This window comes from Nilaparvata lugens, chromosome 1 (assembly GCF_014356525.2).
Source record: "Nilaparvata lugens isolate BPH chromosome 1, ASM1435652v1, whole genome shotgun sequence".
Taxonomy (NCBI): Eukaryota; Metazoa; Arthropoda; class Insecta; order Hemiptera; family Delphacidae; genus Nilaparvata; species Nilaparvata lugens.
Window position 1 is genome coordinate 61,157,712 of NC_052504.1, and position 14,297 is coordinate 61,172,008.

Below are 14,297 nucleotides of genomic sequence, written 5' to 3' on the forward strand. Positions count from 1 at the left end.
TGGACATTGATATCTTGAAGACTCCTTGAATACGGTAGCTGTAGTAGCTCTTCCAAATCAGCAAAACTCAATCGTTGAGAAACGGATAAATACTATTTTGAGTAGGTGAGATAATTCAAAAATTCGAGCAATTTATAACCAGGGTCTCATATGTAGATACTAGAGTTCTTACGCAAATTTTATACACGATAACTTCGTTTAAATTTCTCAAGGTTATTGATGAGAGCTTCTCTGCCTTTGTTTAGGGCTTGTGTGTAGAATCAAATCAGTGGTGTCATTCCATGTGAGCAGCACATTAACTTGTCTGTCTTTGCGACACGTGAATGTATTTGCTAGGACGATGGCACATACTCAAAATTCATACCATGAATATTAATAGCCATCCGCTTTACATTCAAATCTCATTCAGGGCGTCTCATTCATAGTCTCACAGAAGAGACATGATATTTACATAAGGAATTTTGAATACATGAATGTTGAAGTTTCTTTGAAAAAATCATCAATCTATCAATGTCTTTCAACTGTGGTGATGATAATTCAGAAACCAGAACACCTCATTTGAATATTATACTCTAAAAGAGTGGGAGTGAAGTTGATAAGTTTCAGGTCATATGAAATGCGAAGCTCCAGTATCAGCTTTGAATCTTGTCTGGAATCTATGACATCCAGGATGAAATTTATTGGTAACTCACATAAATTTTATCAGCATATTATCTTTGGAAAAGGTATGAAGAAAGTATAATAGTTTCCACTCTAATTTAACTTTTATAAAAAAAAATGTAATATGAATAAAGTAAACACTCTACCTTCAATTTTTATCTCCACTGTTTAACTTATATAATATATTTGGTTCCAATGTAATACAGCTTTCTATGGAAATACATGAAGTTTGAGAAATATTTCTGGAGAAGAATATTCATGTATGAAATGAGAAATATAGGATTTAAGTGATCTTATTGATAACGATTATACAAACATCAAACATGCTGATAGCTGATTAAGATATCAAGTTATAAATGGAATGAGATAAGAAACTGGTAAAAAGACTGTGATAATTATTATAGAATAATATGGTTTCAAACAGTTTGATATAGTTTGGAAGTTTTATTAATCAATATAGCCTACTTGAACAGTAGATAAAATATGTGAGTTGGTGTAACAGATATATTTGATTGTCAATGTTGGAAATAATTCACGCAAAAGTATTTGCAATTCTTTCAGGGATAAAATGACGCATCTCCGCTAAATATCCCAAATTTAGTACGAAACCCCCACCCCCACACACAAAAGAGATACCCTCGCAAAAAGGTCTTCAGTCGCTATTTTTGGGCACTCTTGATTCTATGATGAATGTGTATTATTTTTATGAAATTTTAAATTATGTATTAATATTGGGAATCGGGGCACCGAGCTCCGCTCGTTATTTTTGTTTATTGATAAACAGAACCATAGCATACTATAGATAGAGTAAGCCATGACAGAACACAATTCTCTCAAATGATCGTGTTTATATTTTACAGCTGGTTATACGTCAGCTTATGAATTTCGGGGATGCGATATTTTGATTTTCCACAGAATCACTCGCTCACTTTTTACCATCCACAGACGACGAAAGTTTCAGCTGTTCCAGCATGGATGAATTATCCTTTCCTTTTAATGTCGTTCAGCGAGTTAAGGATGAGACCTACTGTAATCGAATTTTTATTTCTTTAACCTACTATGTTCCAAATTTAGTGAAAGCCGTTTTCGAGATCCGTTGAACATAAATACCAGATATAAAAATAACCAGATAACCAGATATATAGAAATTGATATATATATATATATATATATATATATATATATATATATATATATATATATAATAGGATAAATGATATATTATGTATTATACGTATATTATGCATCATAAATAATATTTTTACTATTATCAAATTATGATATATTCTATGGGCACCCTTCATAAATGGAAAATCATGAATGAGAATAATATTATGAGAAAAGAGCAGTAGTTGAAAAAATGAAATAATGATGAATGAAGTAAGAGCATGGAATTGTTGTGGTATCCAAGTACAATTAGAGAGATACAAGTTGACGAAAAATGAACACAGTACAATTTTCCTTGTAAAATTGGGCGACGGCCTGCACTCTTGCACATGCGCTCTTGTTCCTTGCATTTTTCAAAAAACTTTTCTGTTTTTGGAACAAAGCTGCGCGCTTTTAATGATGATGGAAGTCCGATGAGCATATTTGTTGTGGCACTTGCTCCAGCAGACACTCTTGCTTCTACCCTTGTTAATGCATCAAATCCGACAAGGCATTTGAGGAGGAAGGCATGAACAAGATCTAAAAAGCCGGTTCATGTGTTTTTACAAGCGACAAAACGTGATTTATAATTATTGTAGCAGCAGATTCTTTGTTAGTAATTGGAATAAGAACAGCCAATTACGCGATTTACAAGAAAAAAGACGTCGAGACGCCATTATTTCGAGGCGGGATCTTAATTGAAGGTGCTCCACTGCAGAAAGGAAGAAGGGGCTACTGCTGACTGCTGACTGCTGACATGCCGGGAATAATGACAACAAGTGGAGCCTCTGGCCATTTGCTGTCGACAATAACTCTCTCAATTTTATCGCGGCGCGTTCGCATTTAAACATCACATACAAATTATCGTAAAAACATGAAGAAACCCAAATTACCTTGATTTATTGTTGGCGAGGTGAGAATACTGACAGAGGCGCAGCAATCTAACAATATGTCAAAACCGACGATTATGATGATTGCTGAAAGTAGTACCTACTTTTACAGGGATGTAAGATGTAAGATCAAACAAGACGTTTCGTAGATTCGTAGTACATGAGAATATGCCTCGAAACGCTCCAAAAACGATGAATTTCAGTTGATAATACTTGATCTAAAACAAAACAGCTACCTTCTTGTGGATCTTTGAATGCAAAACTTTCGATCCTCTTCACTCTTTGGACTCGGCTATAAGTCTATACAATGAAGAGGAGTCACTTATCTCAAGTCAAATTTGAGTCACTTCACTCAAATAAGAGCAGTAATATCTCTGCACAAACTTTAAATCTTCACCAGTAATATGCTAATAGCGATTAAGCACAAGCAGTTACGTATTGATATATTGATGCTTTTTCTTCTAGCAAGAAGTCAATTGAGAGAATGCTATAAATATTACTAGCAGGTAGCCTGTGCTTTGCATTGAGATAATTTTGTGTTGTGAAATGCAATCTCTTTATGTTCAGGGAACATAAAAAAATAAAATAATTATTCAATTATTTATTGAAATATAATAATATTTTGTGAAAATTACATGGATAATCTTAATCAGAGTTAAAAATTTCCAACAAAAAAATAATAGTTTGATCGATCTCGAACCCTCAACCTTTCATTCGTGCTAGTAACTAGTTTACAGAATTAAGAGAGAGCTATTTTTGGATTGGCTTTTATAGATAAGTAAACTTTGAATAACAAATTTAATTAATTTGTTTCAATTATTGAATTAGAATTGATTGATTAATAGCAATGAAAATTAGCCTATATTCATCCTAGGTAAGTTCAGAATCTTTATGTAAAATTGCAAGTTAATTAGTTCAATATTGATGAGTGATAAAGCGTCATTTGTCTACCTCATATCCCTTACATGTACAGTATAAGCCAACACTTTCCTTCATAATATTATAGATAGATAGATAAATAGATGACTACTCAAGTAAAGTTTCATATAAACTGGAAACTTGACGGGCTGAAAACCTGACAAATTATAAACTTGAAAAATTGAAAACTCATCTAGTGAAATCTTGAAAAACTGAAAATATGCTAATCATCCTCGGTAGATTAATAATCCTCAAGCAAAATTTCAAGTTGATCAGTTCAGTTGTTCAGACGTGATGATGCGTCATGCGTCATGCATGAATTTCCTATCCCATACACATGCATAAGCCAAATCTTTTCCTTAAAATATTATAGATGTTATGCTCTTTATGTTTCATTGAAGCCATTCTGCTCTGATATATTGTGAATATATTTTAGTCTATGATTATTAAGATAGCTAGCAATATATTTTGGAATGAATGAGAGTATTCAAAATAACTAATCATTGAATTACATGATTGATTTTGGCCGCTCTCTCGCTGAAATTTAGTATTTAGGATCGCAAATATATTTATAAATCCATTATTCATAGCAATAGAAAGCTGCGACGTCTTACATGTGTTACACCGAAGTTATCACAACGGGATCCCTATTGCGCAGAAAGCTCATCTTGTAACAGACAGCCCTGTTTGCATAAGTGGCGGTTTGATACAGCTTAATTTTTTGTGAATCTGCAGTCAAGTTCATCCCATAATGTTGGAAATTCGGCAAGTTTAGAAAAATTCAATCCCGTTTGATAGCCTTTACATAATAAAATACATATTTTATGGTTGGTCGAAGACAAGCTGTGCTAAAGCAAAGCCAATATCTTGTGACGTCTTTATCGAGTTAGCACCTTGATATCAAAATAATTTCAAATAATATTCTCTGAGAAAAAATAATCATTGGCGGTCCAAGTGGAAAAGGGGACATTCGTGTCTACTGTCTAGGAAAATACAAATAGTGGACTACCTTTCCTAACTTTATGATTTCATGAATAAGTTCTCTCCTGATATTTGCGTCTAATTTAGCCCACATAGTTTGTGCTACACTTGCTTCACTGCATACTCCATCTGATTTTTCAAATCTTGGTTTCATTATTTGTCACCTTATTCTCCTGGTCCAGTATAGTAGAGAGGCTTTCGCCTCACCTGACTATGGACTGGATTACCGATCTATGGAGGTTTCTTTCCATCAAGTGAACAAGAGAAGAAATTAAATATACGAGTGTAATTATAATTCAGATAGTAATTTCAATGAAATTAAAATGTCTCAACTTGAATAGTCATTAATAAATTATTACATTGAATAATCAACTTGAATAGTCATTAATAATCAATCATTAAATTGAATAATCATCAGAATCATTGTAAAGTAATAAAAATTCTTCATTATTATTATCAAAATGTTACTCATTATCTTGAACATCATCATTATTCACTATTATTAATGTTGATTAATCTATTTTATATTCCATGAAAGTGATAACTTCCTCAGCTGACTGATTTAATACTGATAGCACAGCCATCTCTAGGATCCATCCTGAAATATTTTGTATCAATCATAATGAAAAAATAAATAAAATTATATTGTCATTCAATTATCATAATTAAAATTAGTTTTATCGCTGAATTTTAAATTTTAGTTGTTTAATTCTCCAGTTTATCACATCGAGAATAATCTACGTTTATTCTGGTAATATTATTCGAACAAATAATGGGAATTCAAAAAACGGCTACAATACGGATGTAAATGGTACCCTCATAGCAGTACAGTACATGACATAGTAACAAGTTGGCCTTGAACAATATAATTATAATGTTGGATCTAAACCATACCCAAGTCTCTCTAAATACTTTGAAAATAAATTACTCTTGAGACCCAGAAAAACATGTAGCCTATAGATGCGGGCGGGCGTTCTTGAACCGTAGAAATAACTTCATACCAGTGTTCTTTACATGTGAACCTTAGGATATATCCTCCTTCATTAAACAACAAATCAAAATCATTTATCTCGAGAACAAAGATCTTTGAATTTCATATAAGTGGAAAGCTCTTCGATAGAAGAATCTGGATATGCCAATTTCTAGTATGCCTATTCCCTTGGAAACCCAATTAGTGGAGCAGGAAAATATCTGAATCTCGTTATTTGTTCTGTTTGTGTGAAGCGGCTTGTTTGTATCTAATAGATCGAACGATTGGATAACATGGAAATCACTGTAAACTTGATATCCTTTGTCAACAGTTCACTTATAATAGGGAGACAGAGCCGTAAGTTTGACATATTATCAAGTTGTTGAATCTCTTCGATTCTTCCCAGAGCAATTCGTTATTTGTGATTAGGGTTGAACTATTCCCAGGAGCTTGAGCTTCATCCAAGCTATGAGACAATATAGACTTGTATTGGATTCGTGATTTTAATAGGATCCAGATCACATGAGTTTCCAATATCATGTATACTCCTTGAACTGGATTACTCCTAGAACTCTTAGATCTGGTTCTACTCCTAGTTTACTCCTAGCACTGGATTATAAATTATAATAATTATTAGTGAAGCTACGTTAGTATATAATTTTTTTGAAGCCAAATTTGAAGAATCTATGAAATATTACCCATAACCAGAGTTGTTTTTGAATCATTATATAGGTTCCGGTACGACACAGAAGGAGGGTCCAACCCCGGAAAACATACGATCATAATTAAAAGCTCTTATTCAATATACAGAGTGTTTCAGAAGTAGTGTCGAACATTTTAGGGTACAGTATTGTTCCTGGATGATAGGAGACTGCAAATGTCGTATTCTAAGTGTCCAAAACTCAGCGGTTATCCCTATAGCTGCAATTTTATTTTTTTCACATAGGAATTTTTATCTCAAGAACGAAATGATGTATTGATCTGAATTTATGAATATTTATGCTATAAAGACTCAACCTTAGAAAATAAAATAAAAACTTTTCGGTGTAAATTTTCAAAATGGCGGCCATTTTTAACTTTTGATTGCAAATTTCACGAAAACCGTTCACTTTACAGAAAATTTACAAGAGACAAAAACGTTAGCAAATTTTATAAAAATTTCAGGGAAACCTCGTATATTGGTCTGAGAATAACAGAGAAATTAATTATTCCCGTATTGCATGCATGACCACTTTTCACAATTTAAACATGAATATTACATTTTTAATTCCAATTGTATTTAAGATTAAGCTTTAAAACTCGGTATGGCTAATCAGCCATCCAGCTGATTTTACAATTATCAAAGCATGCTGTACGAAAGCAATTTATTTCTCTGTTATTCTCCGACCAATCTCAATAATAACGATGTATCATTGAAATCTTTATGAAATGTGCTAATTTTTTTGTCTCTTGTAAGTTTTTTGTTAAGTGAACGATTCTCGTGAAATTTGCAATCAAAAATTTAAATTGGCGGCCATTTTGAAAATTCACATCGGAAAGTTCTCATTTTATTTCTTGAAGGAGTCTTCATAGCATAATATTCATGCCAAATTTCAGATCAATACAACATTTCGTTCTTGAGATAAAAATTCTCAAGTGAAAAAACAAAATTGCAGCTTTAAGGATAACCGCTGAGTTTTGGACACTTAAAATACGACAATTTATTGTACTCATATCATTCAGGAACAATACCCTAAAATGTTCGACACTACTTCTGAAACATACTGTATAATGTAATTTTGGAGTAAAAATTACACTAATATAATAATATTTCTATCTCACGGAAGTAAAAAATTTTTGAAAAATGTGAGTTTTTTGTCAGACATTTTTGAGAGTGACAGTTTTGGTTTAGATGTTATTCTATCCCAATCATTGTATTATGATATGTGCCTGTATTGATAGATAGGAGTGGATGAATAAAACTGTATGAATAGCATAATTTATCTGAAACTCAGTGCTTGAATTATATTGTCAAAAATCGAGTATGAACTCAACAAAGAAACCCTTGAATCCAGTCTGGTGAATAAGAAGTGCATACAAAGTATGGTTAATTTCTTTTTCAAGTTATTGTGTACTGTTCTTGATTTCCAGCTTTTTCCACTGGTATGAAAAATAGTCTCAAGATACCTTTCGATTTTTCGTCTGGAGTCTGAATCAGATGCCTGGATTCTACATGTCACTTCTGAGTGTGTTCAAAAGATAACGACCGAATTTAGATTCTGTGGTAAAGTATTGGACCGTAATGCTACGCACTGCACTGTCGCTTACCTACAAAACCGTCATCTCACCTATAGGCTCACATTATCATCAGTGCAAGGGCGTGAGGCTGAAAGCCTTGATGAAAGCTTCCCTGAATTTTTTACGGTACGGTAGAGATTCACAATGGGAATGCATGTCGCTATATTATAAGGCGGACGATCATAGACGCTTCCACAGTCTCTAGACTACAGTTTTTGAAGAATAAATTCCTCGTAGATGTGTTTATCACTACGTATGGTAGATGATTTGATATGAATTTTGGTGGAATGATAATATATGTTTTGCATCTTATGTCAAAGTAGTATCATATCAATAGCTATAATGTTTTGTAGAGTCGTATGGTGCTTGGAGCCAACTATCTCTGTTTCTAGATCATTCTATAAAGCTAGCATTTTCAGGAAGCTTCAGATGCATCTCCTGCTAGAAAGCTAGAAGAGGAGAAAAGTGTGGGAGTTATTGATTCTGAGAATAGGAATGGGCCTCAAAAAGTTCTATTCGCCGGTATAGTTCTGTTCATAATAGAATCGTCATAAATTTGAAAAGCAATCAAGCAGTGACCTGGTAATTTCAATTATAATATTCTGTGTGACTTTACCGATGCGTTTTGACACCTTAGTAAAATATCAAGTTTAAAATTGTTTTCGCCCATGAACTGTTACAACTTAGTCCCTTGTCTCGGCAAGTGAAAAGAGTTTGGGAGGATTTATAGCCGTAAATACGTCCAAATTGACCCGAGGCGATGGGCTTTGTTGTGATGAATGAGAACGCTGACTCATTGATACGGTTTAGGGCCGTTTGCCTGAGGCGCCTTGTTTATCGTAAACGTTAGTTTTAATAAGCGTCACTTGCCCAGTCGTGATTTACTGGCATTCTCGTTATTGGCTCACAGAAACATAGCTTGCACACTGTTTCACGTTACCAACTCACCCTCGGGACGGATTTACTTCCAATTGTGAGATGTTTAGCTGCAAACTCCCCCGAGAGGATGCGACTGACTGCTCCAGTACAATATTGCTCCACAACAAATTCTTACTAGTTTTTATTTCCAACAGTTCTTCTTACCTCAATACCGATGATTCCAGTGAATGAGGAGATTTTTAATCAAAGTAATTCACCAATCTCATCAATTTAAATAGAATCAAATCAAATTGGATCAATAATTTATTTGACATTTGAACAAAAACAATATAGACATTTTTATGAGGGAAGCATATAACCTAGATTTCAAATCAATCACAAGGAAGATCAGAAATAAAATATGAATAATAATACAAAACAATAGAAAAACTCATTAAGTTTATTGAGATATTCTCCTTTTGATTGGATGCAAGTTTTAAATATAGAGATCCAAGTTTACATTAACATCAGGAAAAGATTTGGATGATAATAGATAGAATCTATCTATTATACATTGTCACGTTATTTTTTATATTTAAATAACGATTAGCCTCCTGCTTGGCATCAGTCGGTAGAGCATGAAATATTTTAATATAATTATAAAAATTGGGTCGTGGTTTTTAATAGGATACAGTCTCATAGAGATCTTTATAGGCTCAGATATGAGCTTCCACAATAATTCTGATAATTCATTAAAAAATAAATAAATAAATAAATATATATATATATATAGCAATGCAATAATTCTGATAATTCATTAAAAAATAAATAAATAAATAAATAATAAATAAATATATATATATATATATATATATATATATATATATTATATATATATATATATATATATATTTATTTATTTATTTTTTAATGAATTATCAGAATTATTCATAAACCATATATATATATATATATATATATTATATATATATATATATATATATATATATATAATGGTACTTATCCTATAGTATTGAGGAATTAAAATAAATTGCACACCATAAACAATTTGATACATATATTGACAAATATTGCAAAAAATAAATCAGAGCAAAAAATATATAGAGCGATAAAAATATATATTATAAAAATAGAACAATAATCGAAATCATAAAATATCACAGGCTAAATACTATTCTCTAAATTTTATAGCACGAAACGTTACCATGTGCTTTTATTTTATAATCATATGCATCCTTTTGCATGTAGCTGCGATATTAGCTTGCTAATACTTGTCGACTTGGACAATTCCATTAAAAATAGATTCCTTAAAATCAGCTTGATAAATTGACAACCAATAATCTAAGTATATATATATATATTAAATTCTATAGTATCTAATAGATTTCTTTGCAATGAATATATATTTTATCTCAGGGTGCAAGATTCGGCACCTGACGGAATAAATAGAGCAATTCATCTAGTGAATCAGAGCTACAACAAACTATCGCAAATTATATTGCAGAAATTAAAGATCATATGAATATGTATTACTAGCCTAGATTTTATACTTCTTTGATTTATAGAACTTCTGATATGTATTGACTCGTCACTCTTCTAATAAAATACCTTTAATACTATATTTACTTGCGCAAGTATTTTTTACTAAATTCTTAATTTATGAGAAAACCCTTTCGACGAGCTAGCTTTGATTCTCCTGTAATTTTGAAGCACTGATGGCGCCCTATCACTATTTCAATATTTCTCACTCATGTGTCAAAATTTTCTTGAGCTGCTGATGTCGATCCAACTCCTGGTGGTCCTGGACTATTGTAGCCGGAGTCGTCTCTTCCAAGGGGTTACAAAATTGTTTAAAAAATGAAAATGACTTTTGCTTTATAAGAGCATCACAAAGTCTTATAAGAAATTTAGTAATTCAATCTAACTTTAAATTTTTACAAGTTATAGCAAGGTATTACGCTCTATAATATTTAGGGACCTCTCATGGTGGCATTTGGCAGGCGAGTGTTGGTTCTCCTTTCTCAATTTCACAACCCTCATTTCCGATTTCTAAATTTACATAAAATTTGAATATCCTAGTCCTCCGCCATTCAAGGTTCAAATAGACCATACTAAAATATTAAATTATTACTTATGTTGTATGTTTAATAATTTCTTTGCCTTCGGGCCATATCCAAAACATAGACTATATAACAATTTTATACAAATTCTATTTATTTGTAGAAATATATACAAATATTTTTGAATCGGCATACTATTGCCGCCTATCAATTGCCATTATGTGATTGGTGCATGCAAATTATTTCAGTATTCATGCGCCTGGTAACCTCCTATTTCCTGGATACATTTAATTAATTTTATTGGGTTTTTTAAATATGCTCTCTACATGCTAGTTAATTTTTTATATGTTATTATTCGTTTCATGCATCATAATAATTAGCCACGTGAGACCTTTTGCTCCTCAAATTGCATACCGTTTTGCCACAATAAATTTCTGCCAAGGTGTTTGGTCAGATTCTACGTTGCATGGCTCGGTCGATCGTTAGGTCGCCGATCACTAAATGTTTATGCCTAACCTCAACCTTCAATATTTTATAATATATTATATATTAGCAAAAAATTATTTCAATTCCTCTTAGGCTGTTGTACAGTTTAGCAAGGACAATCTGATATTATCTAATCTTTATGTTATCTCTTTGGCGATATTAGCCAGTTACTTTGCTTAGACCTATAAATATTTTAGCTAGGGATCCTTATTAATCAATCCAAATTAAATATGTTACAACATTTGGATGATAATAGATAGAATCTATCTATCATGATCTATTATAGATAGATTCTATCTATTATCATCCAAATGTTTTCCTGATGTTAATGTAAACTTGGATCTCTATATTTAACTTAATTATTGTAAACTTAAGTGTATGGTGATGATTGTCGCTCTGAATAGCGCCCATTTGATGTACTGTATCGATTATTATATCTAACTTAAGTAATTGATTCTTTCATCGTATCTTCTTTTGCATTCTCTGAACTGAATTTTCGACATTTGCTATTTAGTTGAAGCTAATACTCTAGAGAGCTCTCCGGTGGTGTAATAATAATAATAATAATAATAATAATAATAATAATAATAATAATAATAATAATAATAATAATAATAATAATATAATAATAATAATAATAATAATAATAATAATAATAATAAATAGTAGTACAGCATATTGGCTTTGCTCAACAGAATAAATTCAATGAAACACTCGCACTCCAGATGGATAAATTCAAGCAGAGACTTGCAGCACTTGCTAATCGGTGTCGCAGATATACAGAGGCTGAGTCGAGAAGACATCAGGCAACGTTATTCTCCAACGATGAAAGGAAATATTACAAACTTTTAAATAGCAATGAACACGGTGTAGTGCAACATCCTGGTGTTGAAGATATGGAAAAATTTTGGAAGGATATTTGGCAGGAGCCAGTTATGCACAATGAAAATACATACTGGATAGATCAGGTGAAAAGCAAGATGAGAGACCTTGCTGGAATGCCACAATGTGTAATCTCTACAGAGGATGTTTCTATTGCAGTGAAGAAGAGTCACAATTGGAAAGCACCAGGGCCAGATGGTATTCAAAACTATTGGCTGAAGAATTTTTCAAGCTTGCATTCTAAGATTGCAGGCTGCTTCAATGACCTACTACAACAGAGATCAGAAATACCAGTGGGTTTTGCATCTGGACTTACTTTTATGATTCCAAAGAAAGAGGGGAATCTGAGCCCTGGAGATTATAGACCAATCACATGCCTGAACAGTACTTACAAGCTAATGACATCCACGCTCGCTTCCAAGATTGATAGCCACATCACTCTCAATAAGATCATGGCAACAGAGCAGCTTGGATGTAGGAAGGGTGCTAAAGGCTGTAAGGAGCTTTTGATTCTGGACTCTTTTATTGCAGGGCAAGCAAGTGCAAAGCAAAGGAATGTATCAATAGCTTGGATAGATTATGCTAAAGCATTTGACTCGGTTCCACATAGCTGGCTGTTGTATGTTCTCCAGCTCTACAAGGTGGATGAAGCTCTTGTGAACCTCATGAGGATGATAATGAGCCAGTGGAGTGTACAACTGAAAATAGGAAGTGGAGAAACACAAATTCAGACTGAATCAATCCAGATCTGCCGAAGAATCTATCAAGGAGATAGCTTGAGCCCACTATGGTTCTGCCTTGCATTGAATCCTCTTAGCCTGATGCTTGAAGAATCTACATATGGGTATAAAATAGAAGTTTCTTGGAGTCTTAGAGTTTCTCATAGCTTCTATATGGATGATCTGAAGCTTTATGCCAGATCCCCAGAGCAACTGCAGGGTATGATTGAGCTAGTCTCTGCCTTCAGTCAGAGCATTTGCATGAAGTTTGGATTAAGTAAGTGTACTGTGCTGCATGTGGAGAAGGGTCGAATGAAAATGCAGAGGGATGAACTGAGAGCACTGGATAGTGAGATATCAGAGCTCAAGCAAGGACAGTCATATAAGTACTTGGGACTTTATCAGCATCTGAAAATCTCAAAAACAGAAGTGCTCACAAAAGTGGAAGGTGAATTCCGCAGCAGACTTGATAGGGTTCTAAAAGGAAAACTATCTGCAAAGAATTGCATCAAGGCTGTGAATACTTGGGTGATCCCAGCATTGGCCTAAACCTTTGGAATTCTGAAGTGGTCAGATACTCGATTGGAGCAGATTGATAGGTATGTCAGGACAAGGATGACTAAATTCAGGATGCATCATCCACGTGCCTCGGTTGCTCGACTGTACCTACCAAGGAGTATGGGAGGTCGCGGTTTGATGAGGGTATCAAGGTTATGTGTAAGTCAGGAAACGAAGTTGAGATCTTACTTCCAGAATGCTGATTCAGATTTGTTCGTGAAGGTATGCCAGCTGGATAATGGTTACACAGCCCTGATTTAAGGAACCAAAGAAGTAGCGAGCTGCTATCTGCTTAAGACCTAAAGAAGAATGGAGGACAAAAGAGTTACATGGACGGTTTTATGGGCACCTTAATTCAGAGCCAATAAGCCAAGAGCTGTCTTGTATGTGGCTGACAGTGGGAAGTTTGTTCCCAGAGACTGAGGGCTTTGTACAGGCGATTCAAGATCAAGTGATAGCAACAAATGCTTATAGGAGGCATGTAATGGGAGACAGGACCATAAGTGACAAATGCAGAATGTGTGCCAGTGCAGTAGAAAGTATCCAACATATTGTATCCGGCTGCTCAGTGCTAGCCCCAAGAGAGTATATGTTGCGTCATAACAATGTGGCAAAAATTGTGCACTTGGAGATGCAGATCAAGTTTGGGAATATTGCAGAGGTCCCCCCTTACTATAACTATCAGCCTCCTCCTATGGTTGAGTTCAATCACGTCAAGATCTACTGGGATGTCCAAATGATTACAGACAGGCGGGTAGTTCACAACAAGCCTGACATCCTGGTATTGGATCAGCTGGAGAAGAGGGCTTATATAATTGATATTGCTGTACCTTCAGATGAGAATGCTCAGAAGACCAGAGGCGAGAAAATC

The 14,297-nt window shown here is 33.6% G+C and overlaps 1 protein-coding gene across 1 annotated transcript; it reads left to right on the forward strand.

Annotated features, from left to right (window-relative positions):
- Positions 1–11,992: 11,992 nt before the first annotated feature.
- On the forward strand, positions 11,993–13,417 carry LOC120352761. Its single transcript, XM_039434949.1, has one exon. It carries the CDS (start codon positions 11,993–11,995, stop codon positions 13,415–13,417), a length of 1,425 nt encoding a protein of 474 aa, XP_039290883.1.
- The last annotated feature ends 880 nt before the right edge of the window (positions 13,418–14,297 follow it).